A 19,387-nucleotide genomic window follows, 5' to 3' on the forward strand; every position below is an offset into this window, starting at 1 on the left:
GAATATTTATTGAACTAGTGACTAAGCACCATACTCTGCATCATTTCTTGTATTTTATCACTTCTGTGCCTTTCTTGACTATTCCCTCCCTGCCCATATGCCTCTACTCCCATCCTTCAAAACTCAAATCTTGGGAACTCCACAAAGCTTTTCCTTCCTTTCCAATCACAAGTGAACCCTACCTCCTCTGAGCTCTTATGAGCATCTCGTCTACCTTAATGATTCTACTGAGCCATGTTTTCTGTATATGTCAGCCTTTATGACCAGACAATTCATGATTTCTGACGACAGTGTATTCTTTGTGTATACTACAAAACCTGAAAAAAAAAAAAAAAGAAGTCTTTCACATGGTAATTTAACAATGTGTATTAAAATATTAATTGGATAATTATGGGGGATAGTCAAAGTAAATGACAGTAGCAGAATTTTAACAAATGGTTAATACCAGAAAGACAGGTTTTCTTACTTTTAAAAAACTGTTTTTCAGTTGAAAATATCAAGTATACATAGCCTATTATCAGTATGTATGTCAGAAGTCAACAAAGAAAACAAAGTCTGATGAATGTTGCCATTAAAAAAAGATCTTTTTACTTGTAAACAGAATATGCTATATGAATTAGTCATGAAGGTTATTAGTTTAGCTAATATTTTGTTCAATCTATAGATGACAGGATAAACATAGTAGTAATCTTCATACTTTAACATATGGAATTTAAAAGAATTATTTCATATATTCAGAAGCTGCAATTAAATGGTAGTGTTGAAATAATTTCAGACCTCTAAAGTTTATGGATGGGCTGCATTATTTAGAGTAAAACAAATTCCTGTTTGCTATGAACATCACAGAAACTTGAAAACTTGTGCTCACTAGGAAGAACAAAACTTGGCCAAAAAAAAAAAAAAACATCTTTCAGAAAATGGGGCACTAGAGTTTTGTAGTTAACAAGTTTAATACCAAAATAGCATAGCATGTTCACACGCAGGGAATTTAATAGCTAGAATTAGCATAAAGTAGAACTCTCCAGCTGTCAGGAGATAAGTAGTATGCCAATTATCAGAGTGAATGATAAGATAAGAGAAGGGTTTAAGTTTTCCCTACATTCTCTAAAATAACTTCTCTGCAACTGGTGATCTGGGCTCACTAAAGGTGTGAGATTATAACACTAATACATTTCTTTCTGAGCTCTGATTACACACACCACCACACTGATTTTTACAATATCTGGTAACATTCTGCATTAACACTGTTAGACATTTCTTATAATGATAGGAACTTTCCTCTTGTGGACTTGATTAAAAGACTAGAGCTTCTCTTACATTACAGCAGACAGAAATTTTTTTCCATTGTTGCTGACATTCAGTAAAATTTTTTTCACGTTAAAGATTTTCCCTCTACCCACAGGATTCATTCTCAGAATTTTTCTTTAGTAATGTCTGAGCTCTGAGTTAAACTTTTCATTACAAAAATTGAATTACTATGTTTTCTCTGTAGTGTGTGTGTGTGTGTGTGTGTGTTTTTAATGTAGCATGAGAGCTGAACATTGATTAAAACCTTTCTCATAATCAATAGCATTCCTAAGATTTTTTTCTGGCAGAGCATCTCTAGTACTGAACAAAGTTGGGGTATACACTAAAGGTTTTCCCACATTCAAAGTGTCTTCCCCAGAATGAATTTTCTCATGATGATTAAGATCAGAGAGCCGGCGAAAACTTCTACTGCACTGAACGCACCTGTGGGGTTTCTTTCTCGTGTGGATTCTCTGGTGTTCAGTAAGATCGGTGCATGTGCTGAAGGCTTTTCTACACACATCACATTTATATGGATTTTCATTTGTGTGGATTCTTTGATGGTTAATGACATCAGAGCTCCGACTAAAGCCTTTGCCACACTGATCACATGGGTATGGTTTCTCCCCAGTATGGATCCTCTGATGTAGGACAAGAGCTGAACACTGACTGAACGCCTTCCCACACTCATTACATTTATATGGTTTTTCCCCAGTGTGGGTCCTCTGGTGCTTGATAAGGTCTGAGTTCTGACTGAAACTTTTGCTGCACTGTGTGCACGGATATGGTTTTTCTCCAGTGTGAATTCTCTGATGAAGAATAAGGTCAGAACTCTGACTGAAAGCTTTCTCACAACAATCACAATGATAGGGTTTTTCTCCAGAGTGTACTCTCTGATGTTTAGTGAGGTCTGAGCTTTGACTAAAACTTTTATTGCACTGATCACATGTGTATGGTTTCTCTCCAGTGTGTATTCTTTGATGTTTCACAAGGTCTGAACGACGACTAAAACTTTTAGTACAATCGCTACACGGATAGGGTTTCTCGCCAGAGTGGATTCTCTGATGCAGAATAAGATTTGAGCTTTGACTAAAGGTTTTCCCACACTCATCGCACTCATAGGGTTTCTCACCTGTATGAATTCTATAATGTTTAATAAGGTCCGATCTTCGACTAAACATTTTACTGCACTGGTTACAGGGGTAAGGCTTCTCTCCAGTGTGAATTCGTTGATGATTAATAAGATCTGAAAGCCTACTGAAGGTTTTGCTACACTGATTACATGGATAGGGTTTCTCTCCAGTGTGAATTCTCTGATGCAGAATAAGAACTGAGCTCTGATTAAAAGCTTTCCCACATTCATTACATTTATAGGGTTTCTCTCCAGTGTGGATCCTTCGATGTTTAATAAGGTCTGAGTTCTGACTGAAACTTTTGTTACACTGATTACATGGATATGGTTTCTCTCCAGTGTGGATTCTCTGATGTAGAATAAGATCTGAGCTCTGACTGAAGGCTTTTCCACACACATCGCATTTATATGGTTTCTCACCAGTGTGGATTCTTTGATGTTTTATAACATCAGAACTCTGACTAAAATGTTTATTACACTGGCTACATGTATAAGGCTTCTCTCCAGTATGGATTCTCTGATGTTTAACCAGGTCTGAGCGCTGGCTAAAACTTTTACTACAATGACTGCATTGATAGGGTTTTTCTCCTGTATGGATTCTCTGATGTATAATAAGATCAGAGCTCTGACTGAAGGCTTTCCCACACTCATCACATTTGTAAGGTTTCTCACCAGTGTGGACTCTTTGATGTTTAATAAGGTCTGAGCTCCGACTGAAACTTTTAATGCACCAATTACAAGGATAGGGTTTCTCCCCAGTATGAATTCTCTGATGCAGAACCAGGGCTGAGCTCACATTAAAGGCCTTTCCACACTGATCACATTCATAGGGTTTCTCCCAGTGGGTTCTTCGATGCCTAATAAGGCCTGTACTACAAGCAAAGCTTTGCCCACATTCATCACAGTTGTGCTGTCTTCTTTTAAAGATGTTCTGATCCTTTTCATTGAATTTATCCCCAAGTTCAGAGAATTCTCTGCATTCAGAATCCTGGAGAACATCATTTCTGGGGTTGCCAGACTCTTCAGTCAATGGTTCAACTTTTGCTGTAATTTTCTCCTTAGAAGCCATCTCTCCAACACTGGCCTTAGTCACACCATCTAAAACAAGAAACAAAATATAGATGGAACATGTTCTCCATACTGTGAAATTTTAAGGTGAAAAGATTAGTATTTTCCTATGAAATGTCACAGTATAGGAGTGCTCCAAAACACTGAAAATTAATAAATAATGAATAACTGTTTATTAAAGTGGCTTCTCAGGTATGTTCTGTATATGTTTGTCATAAGAAGAGATCTGTGAATACTGAAATCTAATTACAGTAATTAGGAAAGTTTGACTATTTAGAGCTAATACATAAGCAACTTACTGGTATATGTAAAGTAGGCAGTATGAATGAAAACTTCAGTGACGGAGCTGGAAGGAGGGAAAAGGGAAAAAGAGAAGGAGGAGGCAGTGGCAGCCAGGCGGTCACTGTGAGCGTACACCAACCAGGCTCCTCATGTGCTGTCCAGGGGGAAAGAAAGAGGCACCAAGCCCAGGAATGGTTAGGAAAGAAGCCTGAATTTTCAAAAATAGGTCTATGTAGTCCTCTACCTCTTTTGTCTTGATTATTAGAAGAAAGTGACCAAGAAAACATGATCCTTTTGAAGACAACTATATTTAGTGTCCAAACGTCCTTACTAAGGTATGTAAATCAGAAAAAGATTAGGGAGGTAGGATCAGAAATCTCTTTTGAGTTGATTTTTTTTAGGAAGTTATTCCTATGCTCAACAATACCAGATGTATTGGTAGAGAACATGAGAGCTCCACCAAAATTCTTGAGACTATCAGCCCATTCTTAAGAGGTGTTTACTACAAAAGGTACATCACTGTCAGGCTGCAAATGGTCTAGAGAGCTAAAAACATGACAGAGATTAATTTCAAGGGCTAAAATCAAAAATCCCAAGCCTCCAAGTGGACGTTTCTCCTCTTTGCCAGAGGTAAAGGCTACTGGAAAAAGTAAAGTATTGGGGTAAATCTAAATGGGCCTGAATATCTCATGGAGTTTACAGTATATATGTAGAATTAAAATATATGGCAAAAGTAGCATAAAAGGAGGAAGGTAAATGGAACCAAAATATTACAAGGTCTTTGGATTATCCTAGAAATAGTAAACTAAGATAAACTGGAATAAATTAAATATGTATGTTGTGATTTCTAAGGCAGCCTTTTTCAAACAGGGTTCCACAAGAAAATATTATGAGTGACTGTTTTCTTAATTCTCCCAAAGATGGTAGAAAGCTAGTACATCAACAGATGTATAGGAGAAACATTAATATGTTACTTACAGTGAATGCCTTAGAGCATTTTGGCTTAATTTTCGCACAGAATCACAGTTGAGAAAGCCTATGAGGTGAAAGTTATAATGTGACAGGTAAGTTACAATACAAGGATGTATAAACAATAAGCTGATAGAGGAAAAAAATGGAAAAACAAAAAACTTGATAATGTAAATAAATCAGGCACATGAAGAGAAAAATAAAAACAAAAAAGAAACAAAAGATGGGATAAAATAAAAACAAAAAATACATTTAAATGGTACATTTAAATCCTAACATCAACCATGTTACATGTAAATTAACTACTTTAATAAAAGGCAAAGAAAAACTAATAGCTAACATCATACTTAATGGTTAAACATTACATAGTTTTCTCCTAGGAAGAAGCAAGGAAAACAAGAACATGTTACCACTTTTATTCAACACTGTACAACTTCTATTCACTATTCATAGACAATGCAATATAACATGAAAAATAAATGAGATATACAAGAAAGAAGTCAAACTGTATTACAGATTATGCAACCATGTATACAGAAAATCCTGACGTGTCTTTAAAAAGTTACTAGAACTTGTAAAAGGTTTTAGTGCAATACACAAAACCTGATTGCATTTCTGTATACTAGCAATGAACAATTAGAACCTATAATTAAAAACATTTTCTCAGTTGCACTAAAAAATGAAATACTTACAAGCAAATTCAACAAGGTATGTGCAATATCTGCATAATGAAAACTATAAAACTTGCTAAGAGAAATTAAAGACTTAGAAATATATGCCAACATCTACAGATAGGAAGATTTTATATTGTTAAGATGATAAATTCTTCCCAAAGTGATCTGTGGATTCAATGCAATCTGAATCAAATTCTCAGCAGGCCTTTTTGTAGAAACTGACAAACCAATTCTAAACTCTGTGTAGAAAGTCAGAGAAAGGTCTAAACAATTTTGAAAAAGAACAAAACTGGAGAGCTTATACTACAAAAATATAGTAATCAAGGCAGTGAGATACTGGCAATGATAGACATATCCATTAACTGAATAGAACAGAGTCTATAAACAGATCTAAATATGTATGTACAAATGGCATTCAACAAAGTTGCCAAGATAATTCAATGGTGAAAAAGTAGTTTCTTTTCAAAAACGAGTGTTACAAGTGGATATTATAATAACAAAAATTAACCCTGACTCTGTTCTTTCCCTATTAAGCCACCAGGGAAGCCCCTCCTTATACTATACACAAAAATTAACTGAGGGGCTTCCCTGGTGGCTCAGTGGTAAAGAATCTGCCTGTCAATGCAGGAGACGTAGGTTCAATCCCTGATCCAGATAGATCCCACATGCCACAGAGCAACTAAGCCTGTGCATCACAACTGCTGAAACCTGTATGCCTAGGGCCCATGCTCCACAACAAGAGAAGCCATGGGAATGAGAAGCCCATGCAACGCAACTAGTGAGTAGCCCCCACACGGCATAACTAGAGAAAAGGCTGTGCAGCAACGAAAACCCAGCACAGCCAAAAGTAAATAAGTAAAATTATTTCAAAAATTAACTAGAAATGTAATGTAAACCTAAATATAAAACCTAAAGCTGTAAGACTTCTAGAAGCAAAGTAAAGCATAGATGACCAAAATTAATACACACAACTGAGAAAATAAATTTGTGTTGTTTATGCCACCCACTCTATAGTTTTGGTATGGCATTCCTAGCAACAAATACAGCATGTTTTTGAACTTTATGCATTTATGGAATCATACCACATATATTCTATGACTGGTTTTTTGCTCAACATTATGTTCGGAAGATTCACCCACAGTGCATTCATGTTCACTACTATAATGTGACATATACCACAAGTGATCTATCCATTCCTCTTCAATGGATAAGAACATTTTGTTATTTCAAACAATGCTGATATGAATATGCTAGTATGTCTATCGCCGTATACATATATAAGTGTCTCTCTTGGTTATATAAATTTAGGATCAGAATTGTTGGGTCTTTAACTAGATTTTTCCAAAGTGGTTAAGCCACTTCACACTTTGCTCAGGTGTGTATAGTTCACACAGCACTATATTCTAAGCAACATCAAGTCTAGGCCTTTTTTAACTCACTGCAATCAGGCTTTTATCTCTGTAACTCCATCAAAACCATACTTATTAAAGCCCCTAATATGCTCTATCTTAACAAATCCAATGGTCAATTTTCAGTCTTTTTCTTGATTTATTTGACATAGTTGATTACTCTCTTAAATCATTTGCTTTCTTTATGCTAACTTACTTTTCTCCTGTTCTCCATATAATGGCTAGAGTGATCTTTACATGTTATCTTGTGAAAAGAGTTCCACTGGTTTCCCATTTCACTGGGAATAACTTATGATCTGGTCCCTTTTTTCTCTCTGCCCTCATTTCTACACCACCCCTATCACCTGTCTACCCCAGGCTTACTCTGTTCCTGCTACATTTATGGGGCTCTGACTTTTGCTATTCCCTCCTCCTGGAAGACTCTTCTCTGTCACATGGCTTATACTCTCATTTAGGTCATACTTCTAACCAATTCTTACCACCTCAGAGACCATAATGCTTGGTGGGCCTGCATTTTTTAGGGAACAGATACCATAGTAAGTGAGCTGAAATGACCAATCTGAGTAATTTGTAAGGTTGCAACTTTTGAGAGAGACTCAGTACTCTGGCCTGGAGAATTCCATGGAGAGACAAGCCTGGCGGGTTGCAGTGTATGGGGTTGCAGAGTCAGACATGACTGAGTGACTAACAGTAGAATAAAAAAAGGTTCTACAATAGGACCATTTTGCATTACAAGCTGTCCTGTCACATGACCTCATTAACCAGGATAACCAATGGTACTGGAAGTGTCAGGAGCAGTCATGGTTGCTGTATGGAGACTCTTGAAAGCCTCTGTAAGAGAACCACAGTGAAGGGACTTCCCTGGTAGTCTACTGGCTAAGACTCTATGTTCCTAATACAGGGAGTCTGGGTTCAATCCCTGGTCAGGGAACTAGATCCCACATGCTGCAACTAAGAGTTCTCATGCCACAACTAAAGATTTCACATGTCACAACTAAGACCTGGCACAACCAAATAAATAAAAATAAATATTAAAAAAAGAGAGAACCATAGTGGAATAAGACCATACTCCCTTCTACCAACCATTTTCTAAGTGAAAAGCAGATCTTGGCTTGCTCTTGAGCACTATTAGAGACTTAATGCTTGACCACAGAGTACCAAATAACTATTACAAAGTGACCTCTGTGTACTAGTTGTTATATGATCCATCAATTCAGAGAACTGAACATATAAACCAGTATTCCATTATAAAAGCAAATCTGAAAGACAAGTAAATTCCACGTGATAGTGACTCAGATTCCCAATCCTGTTCCTACTGCACCACTACCACGCCCCCTCAACCTATATTTAGGGTCCCATGGGAGTTCCCTATTACCAGTTAACAGAGGAGGAAAATGCACAGATGAGCGTGCCCAGTGTATGGGCACCAGCCTATACCTCTACTCAGCAGTGGCCTCAAACACGCTGGGAAAGGCAAATCCTTCCAGTGGGCAGAATTTCAGGTATATACCTGGTTGTCTACTTTCCAAGTCTACTTAGGCAACATAGCCTAAGATACATGAATTGACAATTCATGTGTAGTAAAAGCAGAGACAATACTTTGCCAACAAAGGTCCATCTAGTCAAGGCTATGGTTTTTTCAGTGGTCATGTATGGATGCGAGAATTGGACTGTGAAGAAAACTGAGCGCCAAAAAATTGATGCTTTTTGAACTGTGGTGTTAGAGGAGACTCTTGAGAGTCCCTTGGACTGCAAGGAGATCCAACCAGTCCATCCTAAAGGAGATCAGTCCTGGGTGTTCACCGGAAGGACTGATGCTGAAGCTGAAACTCTAATACTTTGGCCACCTCATGCAAAGAGTTGACTCATTGGAAAAGACCCTGATGCTGGGAGGGATTGGGGGCAGGAGGAGAAGGGGACGACAGAGGATGAGATGGCTGGATGGCATCACCAACTCGATGGACATGAGTTTGAGTAAACTTGGGGAGTTGGTGATGGACAGGGAGGCCTGGCGTGCTGTGATTCATGGGGTCGAAAACAGTCGGACACAACTGAGCGACTGAACTGAACTGAACTGAACTAATGGGTTATCTGTTGTTGTTTGTTGTTTAGTCACTAAGTCGTGTCCAACTCTTTGCAACCCCATGGACTGTAGCCTGCCAGGTTCCTCTGTCCATGGAATTTTCAGGCAAGAATACTGGAGCGGGTTGCCATTTCCTTCTCCAGGGGATCTTCCCGACACAGGGATCAAACTCACATCTCCTGCATTGGCAGGCAGAGTCTTTACTGGTGAGCCACCAGGGAAGCCCGTCTGATCACTTAGGTACCTGGGAAGAATAAGACTGAACAAGATGAGAAATAAAGATTCTGGAGGAAAAGTATGAGGATGAACCAAAGCATGAACCACTAATAAGTTAGTGGCCCATGTGAATCCTACCAAAGGGCATTTTCTGTGGAGAAGACTCTCAATCAGATGGATACGGCGATCCATATTATGATGTCAATCAGCCTTTTTACCAATGCAGTGTTTGCCCAATGGATTCGTGCACAAAGTGGTCACGGCAGCACAGACGGAGGCTATATAAGGACTCAACAAAACGGACCTCCACTTATGAAGGTTGATATGCCCAGAATCATTTCTATGTGCTCAAGAGGCCAACTGCTAAGGCCCTAATAAGGTACCATTCTCTAGAGAGAAACTAGGTACCCACTTGGGGACAGATTCACTACACCTAACCCTTTTTATTATGGAGAAGGCAACCATTTGTTTTCAAAGGACTATAATACACAGTCCAGATAAAAATTTACATTGACTTAAGAGAATGCTGTACTTCTTATCACAGTATTCTATATAGTATTACCACCAAGGAGTCATTTTACAGGGAAGGAAGTTCAGCAGTGAGCTCATATACATATAACTCACGGGCCTTATCATATGTCCCACCATCCGGATTTAAGTGGATGATGATAATGGTGGAATGATTAAATGAAGATTCCATTATGGTACCAGCTGGGCAACAACACCTTGATAAGTTTGTGGTGTTGTCATACGGGATGCAATATATGCAATAAACTAGAGGATGATAAACAGCACTATATATTCCCCATGGCCATAATACATGGATATAGGAGCCAAGGGAAGAAGAGAAAGTAATAATGTCTCTTACTCTATACCTCATAACTCACTTACATTATTTTTGCTTCTTATCCCTACAATCTTGGGCTTGGTGGGTTTGGGATTCTGATTCTCAAAGGAAAAATACTTCTACCATGGGACAAAGTCATAATTTTATTAAATTTGAAGTTGAGACTGTTTCCTGCTTCTGTATTTTGGGCTCCTCAAACTGTCAAACCAGCAGGCAGAGATGGGGTCACTCTGCTGGCCAGAATGACTGATACCAATTACCAGTGGGGAAATGGTTGATGCTACTGGAACTCAGAGGACTTCATGGGGGTGCCCATTAGTTCTCTCATGTCTAACAGGCCCTGTCAACGGTACACCAAAGTAACCTGAAAGAGACAGGGTCACCAAGGACTTAGATCATCTAGGAAAGAAGGTTTATGTTATTTGACTAGATAAAGAACTCTGCACCACTGGGATGCTGGCAGAAGATAAGGGTGATGTGGAATGGGTGACAGAAGATAGTTCTCTGTATAATGGGCTCCAGTTTCATCCATCTCATTAGAACTGATTCAAATGAATTCTTTTTAATGGCTGAGTAATATTCCATGGTGTATATGTACCACAGCTTTCTTATCCATTCGTCTGCTGATGGGCATCTAGGTTGTTATACAGAGTGAAGTAAGCCAGAAAGATAAAGAACATTACAGCATACTAACACATATATATGGAATTTAGAAAGATGGTAATGATAACCCTATATGCAAAAGAGAAAAAGAGACACAGATGTACAGAACAGACTTTTGGACTCTGTGGGAGAAGGCGAGGGTGGAATGTTTCGAGAGAATAGCATCGAAACATGTATATTATCTAGGGTGAAACAGATCACCAGCCCAGGTTGGATGCATGAGACAAGTGCTCGGGCCTGGTGCACTGGGAAGACCCAGAGGGATCGGGTAGAGAGGGGGGTGGGAGGGGGGATCGGGATGGGGAATACATGTAACTCCATGGCTGATTCATGTCAATGTATGACAAAACCCACTACAATACTGTAAAGTAATTAGCCTCCAACTAATAAAAATAAATGAAAAAAAAAAAAAGAAGATAGTTCTATCAGCTTAGACTTTGTGTAGGCTCTTCTCCATCCCTTGTTGATTTCTATAATCCCGCCCAGCCTCTTCATGAAATCTGAATTATCCAATTTGAATAAGCCATCTGTTTCCTGCCAGAATTCTGATACATTCTCCATAACAATTATCAGTATCTGATACTATACTGTGAAAGTGAAGTGAAAGTGAAAGTCTCTCAGTCGTGTCCAACTCTTTGCATCCCCATGGACTATACGGTCCCATGGAATTCTCCAGGCCAGAATACTGGAGTGGGTAACCTTTCCCTTCTCTAGGGGATCTTCCCAACAAAGGGACTGAACCCAGGTCTCCCGCATTGCAGGTGAATTCTTTACCAACTGAGCCACAGGGATACTATACTGTGTATTTATATATTTCTTTTCCCTGCAACTAGAATGTAAACTCTTTGAGGGTAAAGGCTTCTTTGATTAGTTCACAGGTAGTATCTCCAGAAATACAGAATACTGATAGCTTGGTGGTGAGGTGATTATAATGGGAAAAATGGAAGAGAGAAAGGAATGCCAGGAGAATTTTGCAAGAATGTACAATAAAGCCATGAGCTCGGAACACAAAAGAATGTTTTTTCTTTTGTGAAAAAAGAGATGGTACTGCCTAATACAGGGAAGGCTAATGGCAATGAGAAATACCAAGAGCACCAGAAGACACTAACATAGTAAGGTAACCCCAAACCGCCCCCTCCCCCAACCATCAAAAAAGACACACACTGCTTCTCACCTGACAGGTGTTCTTAAGACTCATAAGTGAACTGAGTCTCCATAGACTGCAACTGGACATGACATCTCAGGGAGCAACTGAAGAATTACCATTTCCTCAGTGAGCTTTTCTTGTTCACATAGAAGTCTGAGGCCTGGAGGCAACTGGGCACCATTGGATTTGGAAGGGAATCAATGCAGAGGCTGAAGATATAATTTCTGAGACTAGACCAGCAAAAACATCCTCTGGATATAAAAGACGTTAAGGAGAAAATAAAATCTCATTTAACTTTCAGGTGCTTTTCTTTCAAATGTATTATGCTTCCTCCCTCATCATCCAGGGATGGGTTAGGGAAGTTAGGGTTAGTTAGGGAAGTCCCTTTTGGGCTTCCTTTCCATACAGTTTACCACAGAGCATTAAGTAGAGTTTGCTGAGCTATACAGTATGTTCTCATCATACCTAATTTTTTATTAGTTATATATTTTACACAGTGTATCAATAGTGTATACCACCGTCTTGGACATGTAGTCTTCATTCCAAGTCTAGAGATTTTAAAAAAATAATCCGGGGGTTAATGCTACCAAAATAAGGATATAACGGGAAACATAAGGCAGGGGAGGGAATTTCAGGATTCTGCCCTAGCGGTTAGCTCTATGTTATTCGCTGCCCTTCCCACACCCAAATGACACAAATGACATCATTATCATCATCCGTCCCTCCCTCCTTCTGTTCTCACACTCACACCTTCGTCGGCTGATTCGCGCGGCTGCATCCAAGCTTCTGGATTCCACTCGCTTCCAGTTTCTAGTGTTCATTCAACAGAACCCAAGGCCGGTCAACGACTGGCTGGGTACCCAAGCCAGGCCAAGCACCGACCAGCTCCCAGGGCCCAGGAGCGGCGCCTGGGGGCCACGGCGACAGCCTCGACTCCCTAAAGACTCAAGGAACCGTACAAGGTTCCCTGGCGGCGCTGCGAGGCCGCTGGGCAGCCCAGATTGCCCGAGTTCCTCTGCCATCCGTGAGCCGACATCACCCATACCTTGACGTGTTCTCCAGGTCGCCGTCAAGCCTCCCACCCGCTAAACCAGCCATCGCGCCGTCCGCTCTAGGAATCTGGGAGGCTTGCTTAGCTCTATGGCCCGAGGCCGCGCACGCGCACACGCGCGAGGCGGGGGTGGCGGGGAGCTGCAGAGATTTAACCCCTAAACATCCGCGGAACTGGCCTCAGTTAGGGGCCTGGCTGGCCCTGTCTGCCAGTTCCTGGCGTAAATGTCAGAGAACATCTTTCGAGAAAGCACTCTGGGGCAGGGTAGATTTTCTGACTACATAATGAGCTCTTCCTTAATTATCTCTTTCTCCTTTGTTAATGTCTCCCTCCCACCCCACACCCTGTCTTCGAGCCCCCAAATCTGTCAATCAGATACGCACGGAGAGCTTCCAATCTAACTTTCTTCCCGTCTGTTTCCCCCCGCCCCAGAACACTGACGTGCCTCTACTAAAACTGATGGCTGGGCCCCACCCCAGCTTCCGACTCAGTAGGTCTGCAGTGGGGGCGCAGCTTCTCAGGTGATCCTGAGGCCACACTTTGATAACTGCTGCCTGAAAAATAGACAGTGCTCAGGAATTCATCCCTGACTAGCTAGAAAGCTGGATTTTCATCTATTTTGCTGTTAAGAAAGGGCATGGGGGTCTCTTTCTAAACTGTCTGCTTGCCAATACACTCCTCGTTGTGGCTGAAGGATCAGGGTGAGAAGGATGTGAAAGGGGGCGGGAGAGGGCATCAGGGTGGGAAAGGATGTTCCGGTGTCCTTGGAAATATCTTGGGAAATAAGGGTGAGGGCGAGAGGCGAGGGCGGGGGCGGGGGGGATATAGAAATAGGAAATAGAAGTATTGAGACCGGTGAGAAATGTGAGTTAAGATGTCGAAGAAAAGGTATAGGTTTGGGAAAATGGTGGCAGGCTGAAGTGATGATTGAGGTAGAGAAAGAGGACTTTGTCCTTCAGCCCTTGAACCTGTTCCAATTTATGAAATTTAGGGATGTGAAAGAGACCCTGATGAAATGTAAGGAACATTATGTAAAAACAAATGTAAGGACTCCTTGTTTGGGTCCAGCGGTTCCAAGTAGGGAGTGCAGATGCTTTTTTTAAAAAAAACACAGTAAGGTATATAACAGGCATACAATAATCAGCAAATATTTAAAGTATACAATTTGGTGAGTTTTGTCCTATGTATACAACTATGAAACCATCGCCATAATGAAAATTATAAACACATTCCCAGAAGTTTCCTCCTTCCCTTGGTAATCCCTCCCTTTGTTTTCACAGCCCCCAACCACTATTCTGCTTTCTGTTATTATAGTTAGCATTTTCTAGAGTTATTTACATGGACTCAAACATAATGTACTCTTTTTTGCACTCAAACTTCTTTCACTAAGCATTATTATTTTGAGGTTTAGCTATATTGCTGTATCAGCAGCCTACTCCTCCTTTTTGTTGCTGAATGATATTCTATTGGATGTACACACCACAGTTTGTTTATCCATTCACCAGTTCATGGGCATGTGGGTTACCTATAGTTTTTTTCACTATTAGGAATAAAGGTGCCATGAACATTTCTGTACGGGTCTTTGTATGGACACAATCTCTTCAAGGCATCCTAGATTTGGTTGGTATCATCAACCTCAGAACTCCTCCAGCTTCTGATCATTTCCCAGTTTGAAAGCCACATCTACATTTTTAGGTGTTTGTTCAGCACCCCATTTCTAGTACCACAAACTGAGTGGCTCAACCCAACAAAAATTTATTCTGTCACAGTCTGGAGCTTACAACCCCAAATCAAAGGTGTTAGCAAGGGCCATGATCCTCTGAAGGCTCTAGGGAAGGACTGGTTCCACCCCAGTCTCCTAACTTCAGGTGGTTGCTGGCATTCCTCGGCCATGCCATGCAACATTCGGGATTTTAGTCCCCTGACCAGGAATGGAAGCCATACCCCTTGCAGTGGAAGTGCAGAGTCAACCAGCAGATGGCCAGGGAAGTCCCAGTCCTTGGCGTTCTCTCCCTATAGAGATTGTTGGTAGAAATATGGACGTTAAAAGTGACTCTGGCAAGGGCTCAGAAGGAAATGAAAAGCTCAGAAGTGGAATCCTCTGTCATCTTAGAGAATACATATATTGTCATGAACAGAATTTTGCTAGAAAAAATGAGCATTAAAAATACTTCTGGTGAGGGCAAATTCTCTGGTGGTCCATCCGTGAGGACTTGGCACTTTCACAGCTGGGGCCTGGGGTTCAATCCCTGGTCCGGGAACTAAGATCTCACAAGCCATGTGGCGTGGCCAAAAAAAAAAATTATTGGAAGCTGGAGAAAAAGGTGATACTTTTTATAAAGTAGCAGGAACTTGACTGAATCACATTCTGCTGTTGGACAGAAAATAGAACTTGTAAGTGATGAGCTTGGGTAGTTAACTGAGGAGATTATCAAGCAAAAGGTGTAAAGTATAGCTGGATGATTTTCCCTTGCTGATTATAGTAAAAATATGAGAGGAAAGAGATAAATCGAAAAGGAGTCAGTACTCAAAGATTTGGAAGATTCTCAGCCTACACAGATCACATGCTCCAGAGACAAGGCCATTGGTGTAGCTGGACAGCCTTTCGGTGAAGAGGTTAGATGGGTGATTCATGAACCCAATCAGCCATCTCAACAGAAACCAGGAATAGAAAGGGGGTTATCCATAGGAAGGATCCATGGAAGAACCTTGTATCCAGTTGTGTGCATCCCTCTGATATCCACGGAAGACCAATATGATTCTCACCAGAAACACTGCCAGCTTGGACTGAATTTGACAGAGACAGGACAAAATAAAGACTGTCAGACTTTTGGGATTCTATTGGGATTCTACACACAGACGATGGAATGCCCAGGGGATGGGTCCACTACTGAGGGTTGAGACACCAAGGCCACCTCAACTGAGAGTGGCTCCGAGGCCAATGGGACCTATGTGGCCCAGAGATTGCAGTTGATAGGGATTCCACTGGCCCAGTAGCTCAGCTGGTAAAGAGTCTGCCTACAGTGCAGGAGACCCCTGTTTGATTCCTAGGTCGGGAAGATCTGCTGGAGAAGGGATAGGCTCCCCACTCCAGTATTCTTGGGCTTCCCTCGTGGCTCAGCTGGTAAAGAATACGCCCACAATGCAGGAGACCTGGGTTCGGCCCCTAGGTTGGAAGATCCCCTGGGGAAGGGAAAGGCTACCCAGTCCAGTATTCTGGCCTGGAAAATTCCATGGACTATATAGTCCATGGACTCGCAAAGAGTTGATGTGTCCTTACTGAGTGACTTCTCTTCACTTCCACTGACCCACAGGGCATTTCAAGCGACAGAGTAATTTGGAAACTCTAAGATATTTGGAAATTAAACAACCCATATCTAAATAGCCTATAATTCAAAGAAATCACAAGAGGAAATTATGTTTTATACTGAATGAAAATGAAATGCAATATTTAAAAGTTTGTATGGTGTAGCTACAGCAGTGCATAAGAGGAAATTTTTTTAGCTTTGAAATGCCTACATAAGAAAAGAAAACCTCGTAGCAGTAATCTAAGTTCATCTTGAGAAACTTGAAAATGTAAAGCAAACTTAACAGCCAAAAGAAGCAGAAGGAAGGAAGTAATGAGTCAAGTAGTAATTAATAAAACTGAAAGCAGAAAAAAAAAAAAATCAAACCAAGGGACTTTCCAAATGGTTCAGTGGTTAAGACTCCGCACTGCCAAAGCAGAGGGCCCAAGTCCTATCCCTGGTCAGGGAACTAGATCCCACGTCCCGTAACTGAAAGATCTCACTCCATCAAAGACCCTGTGTGCCACAACTAAGACTGCATGCAGGCCACTACCCGCCCCCCCCCCACCAAAAGTACCAAAATTTTGTTCTTTGAAAATACGTATTTTTGTTAGTATGTAGTTATCCTTTACTAGACCAACTAAAGGAAAAAAAGAGATTAACAAAAGCCAAGAAGAGGGGACATCACTACCAACCCTATAAAAATTTAAAAGAGCATAGGGATTATTATAAACAACTTTATGCAAACACATTATACACCATAAGTGAAATGGACATATTACTTAGAATTATACAAATTACTAAAACTGACTGAAAGAGAAATAAAAACAAGTGTATGAAAAGTAAAGAAATTGAGTTCATAATAAAAATTTTTCTAACAAGGAAAAGCACAGGCCCAGATTGCGTCACTAGTGAAATCTCTCAAACAGTTTAAGAACATTGAAAGTGAAAGTCACATCCAAGTCTTTGGGACCCCATGGACTATACAGTCCATGGAATTCTCCAGGCCAGAATACTGGAGTGGGTAGCCTTTCCCTTCTCCAGGGGATCTTCCCAACCCAGGGATCCAACCAGGGTCTCCTGCATTGCAGGTGGATTCTTTACCAGCTGAGCCATAAGGGAAACCCAAGAATACTGGAGTGGGTAGCCTATCCCTTGTCCAGCGGATCTTCCTGACCCAGAAATCAAACCAGGGTCTCCTGCATTGCCGGTGGATTCTTTACCAACTGAGCTATCAGGGAAGTGAATATTAATCCTTCACAATCTCTCCCAAAAAATAAAAGGGGCCATTAATTACTCTGATACCAAAGTGAGACAAAGATATCACAGGAAAAGAAAACTACAGACGAATATCTCTAACAATAGGGACACAAATATTCTCAAATATGAGTAAATTAAATCCATTAATATATTAAAAAATCACGATTAAGTGGAATTTATCTTAGTAATACAAGGTTAGCTTAACATCCCAGAATAATGTATTTAGAGAGTTAAATACTTCACTCTCAATAATGTTCACCAATAATAGAATGTCTGAGTATTGGCATAATCACACAATATATTCTAACTAGAAATGAGAATTGTACAGTGTACATCTACAGAAAGCAATATGAATTTCACACAGTGTTGAATGAAGGCTGAATTAAGAGAGTGCATATTGAGTTCCATTTATATAAAGTACAAGAATAGGCAAGACTAACCTATCACGTTAAGGGTTTAGTGTTATGTATGCTATGCTGTCACTCAGTCGTGTCCGACTCTTTGTGACCCCATGGACAGAGGAGCCTGGCAGGCTACAGTCCACGGGGATTCTCCAGGCAAGAATACTGAAGTGGGTTGCCATGCCCTCCTCCAGGGTAGTTTCTATCTTTTAGGGCCGGGGGAGGGTAGCAGCTTGAGGAGACTGCAGTAGGCACTTCTGAGGATAGATAATACTGTTTGTTCATCTGAGTGCTAGTAACACAGGTGTGCTCAGTTTGTGACAATTCAGTAACCAGTGCACTTATTTACTTGTAAAATGAGTATCACCTATTGATACTACGTGGTTGGTCTACATTCAGAGCATGACAACACAGACTAAATGTACCATTTTTAATTATAGTGTTTCATCTTACTTCCTGAGACCTATCTGGTCTTATTCTCTCCCCATCGACTATTCCTCTATTCTATCTTCAATTTTTCTCCCCACTCACTCTCTACCTTTATTCTACAAATATAATTAGGTCTGTAATCTCCTTAGAAAACAAACTCCTTACAATCCTGTTGCCTCAACCAACGAGTTTCCTCTCTTTTTCCTTCCTGCATTATCACATTTCTCGAAAGGAATTATTATCTATTCTCAGGGCCTTACCTTACACTTCGAACCCCAGGCAAGTTACACAGGTAACACCCCTCTGGCCCTTCTTCCCCCTTTGCCTTAATTCTAGCATTAGTAAGCACCATCTCCAGCTCTCTGCAGCATCTCCTAGTCATTTGTTCCCTCTCCTGAGAGCTCTCCTGGCTTTTATGATGTTTGAACTAGCTGGGCCCAGCTTCTCTGAGAAGCTCCTCATCTCTACCAGCTCTACCCCTTCCTTCCCTCAGATACTAGTATTTTATAATTCCTTGTTTTTTTTCCACAAGATCTCCCTTGGTTTGTCTCTTCCCTATCTTTAGTCATATTTTCAGATACTCGCAAATCTTGCTAAGTTTACATTTTTAACGGCCTGTCCTCTTTCATCTCTTTTGTCCTTTAATCCCGTCCCCAAAGCACTGTCAGATACTGCCGCAGAATTACAATTCTGGTCATGTCACACGTAAATGTCCTGCACCGCTAACTAAATGCATTCCTGATTCCTCAGCAGGGGCATCTGAAATCCTCCAAACCTGATCCCAACCCATCCCTTAGCCTAGGATCCGGCCAACCAAGATGCTGGGCTAATTCCCCAGCGGGCCCTGAGCTTCCCATCGCTGTGCTCTCGCTCCTGCCGCTCCCTACCTGCTAGGAACACTGCACTCCTAAATCTCCATTTTACCCCGGCGGCGGCAAGGCTCAGCTTGAGTACCGCGGTCTTTGAGAAAAGTATTGACCTTCTACTGCTGGGTCCCAGATCCCCACGCCCTTGTAGTCGACGGTAGGGTGGCTCTGCACTTTACACTCTCGCCACGCTGGGGTAAGACCCCTTCCCCTACTCTCCGCCCTGTAGCTTCAAGAACTGTCCTTGCAGACAGCGTGCGCGGTGTACGAATATGATCTAGTCCTCTGCCCCGGATTTACAGATGGTCGGTTCTGT

General features: G+C 41.0%; 1 protein-coding gene across 3 annotated transcripts in view; it reads right to left on the reverse strand.

Annotated features, from left to right (window-relative positions):
* Positions 1 to 351: 351 nt before the first annotated feature.
* Positions 352 to 19,387, reverse strand: part of ZNF397 (zinc finger protein 397) — a 49,692-nt gene continuing 30,656 nt past the window's right edge. The window contains exons 1-4 of one of the 3 annotated variants that reach the window (XM_065932367.1): positions 12,528 to 12,904; positions 11,805 to 12,028; positions 4,748 to 4,805; positions 352 to 3,517 (exon numbers count right to left, since the gene is read on the reverse strand). In XM_065932367.1, coding sequence (XP_065788439.1) covers positions 1,518 to 3,488 — 1,971 coding nt within the window. In that variant the 5' untranslated portion in view covers positions 3,489 to 3,517; positions 4,748 to 4,805; positions 11,805 to 12,028; positions 12,528 to 12,904 and the 3' untranslated portion in view covers positions 352 to 1,517. Of the gene's footprint in view, positions 3,518 to 4,747; positions 4,806 to 11,804; positions 12,029 to 12,527; positions 12,905 to 19,387 lie in introns of those variants that run through there. The other 2 variants (XM_065932366.1, XM_065932369.1) reach the window with 2 other exon arrangements.

This window comes from Muntiacus reevesi, chromosome 4, assembly GCF_963930625.1.
Source record: "Muntiacus reevesi chromosome 4, mMunRee1.1, whole genome shotgun sequence".
Taxonomy (NCBI): Eukaryota; Metazoa; Chordata; class Mammalia; order Artiodactyla; family Cervidae; genus Muntiacus; species Muntiacus reevesi.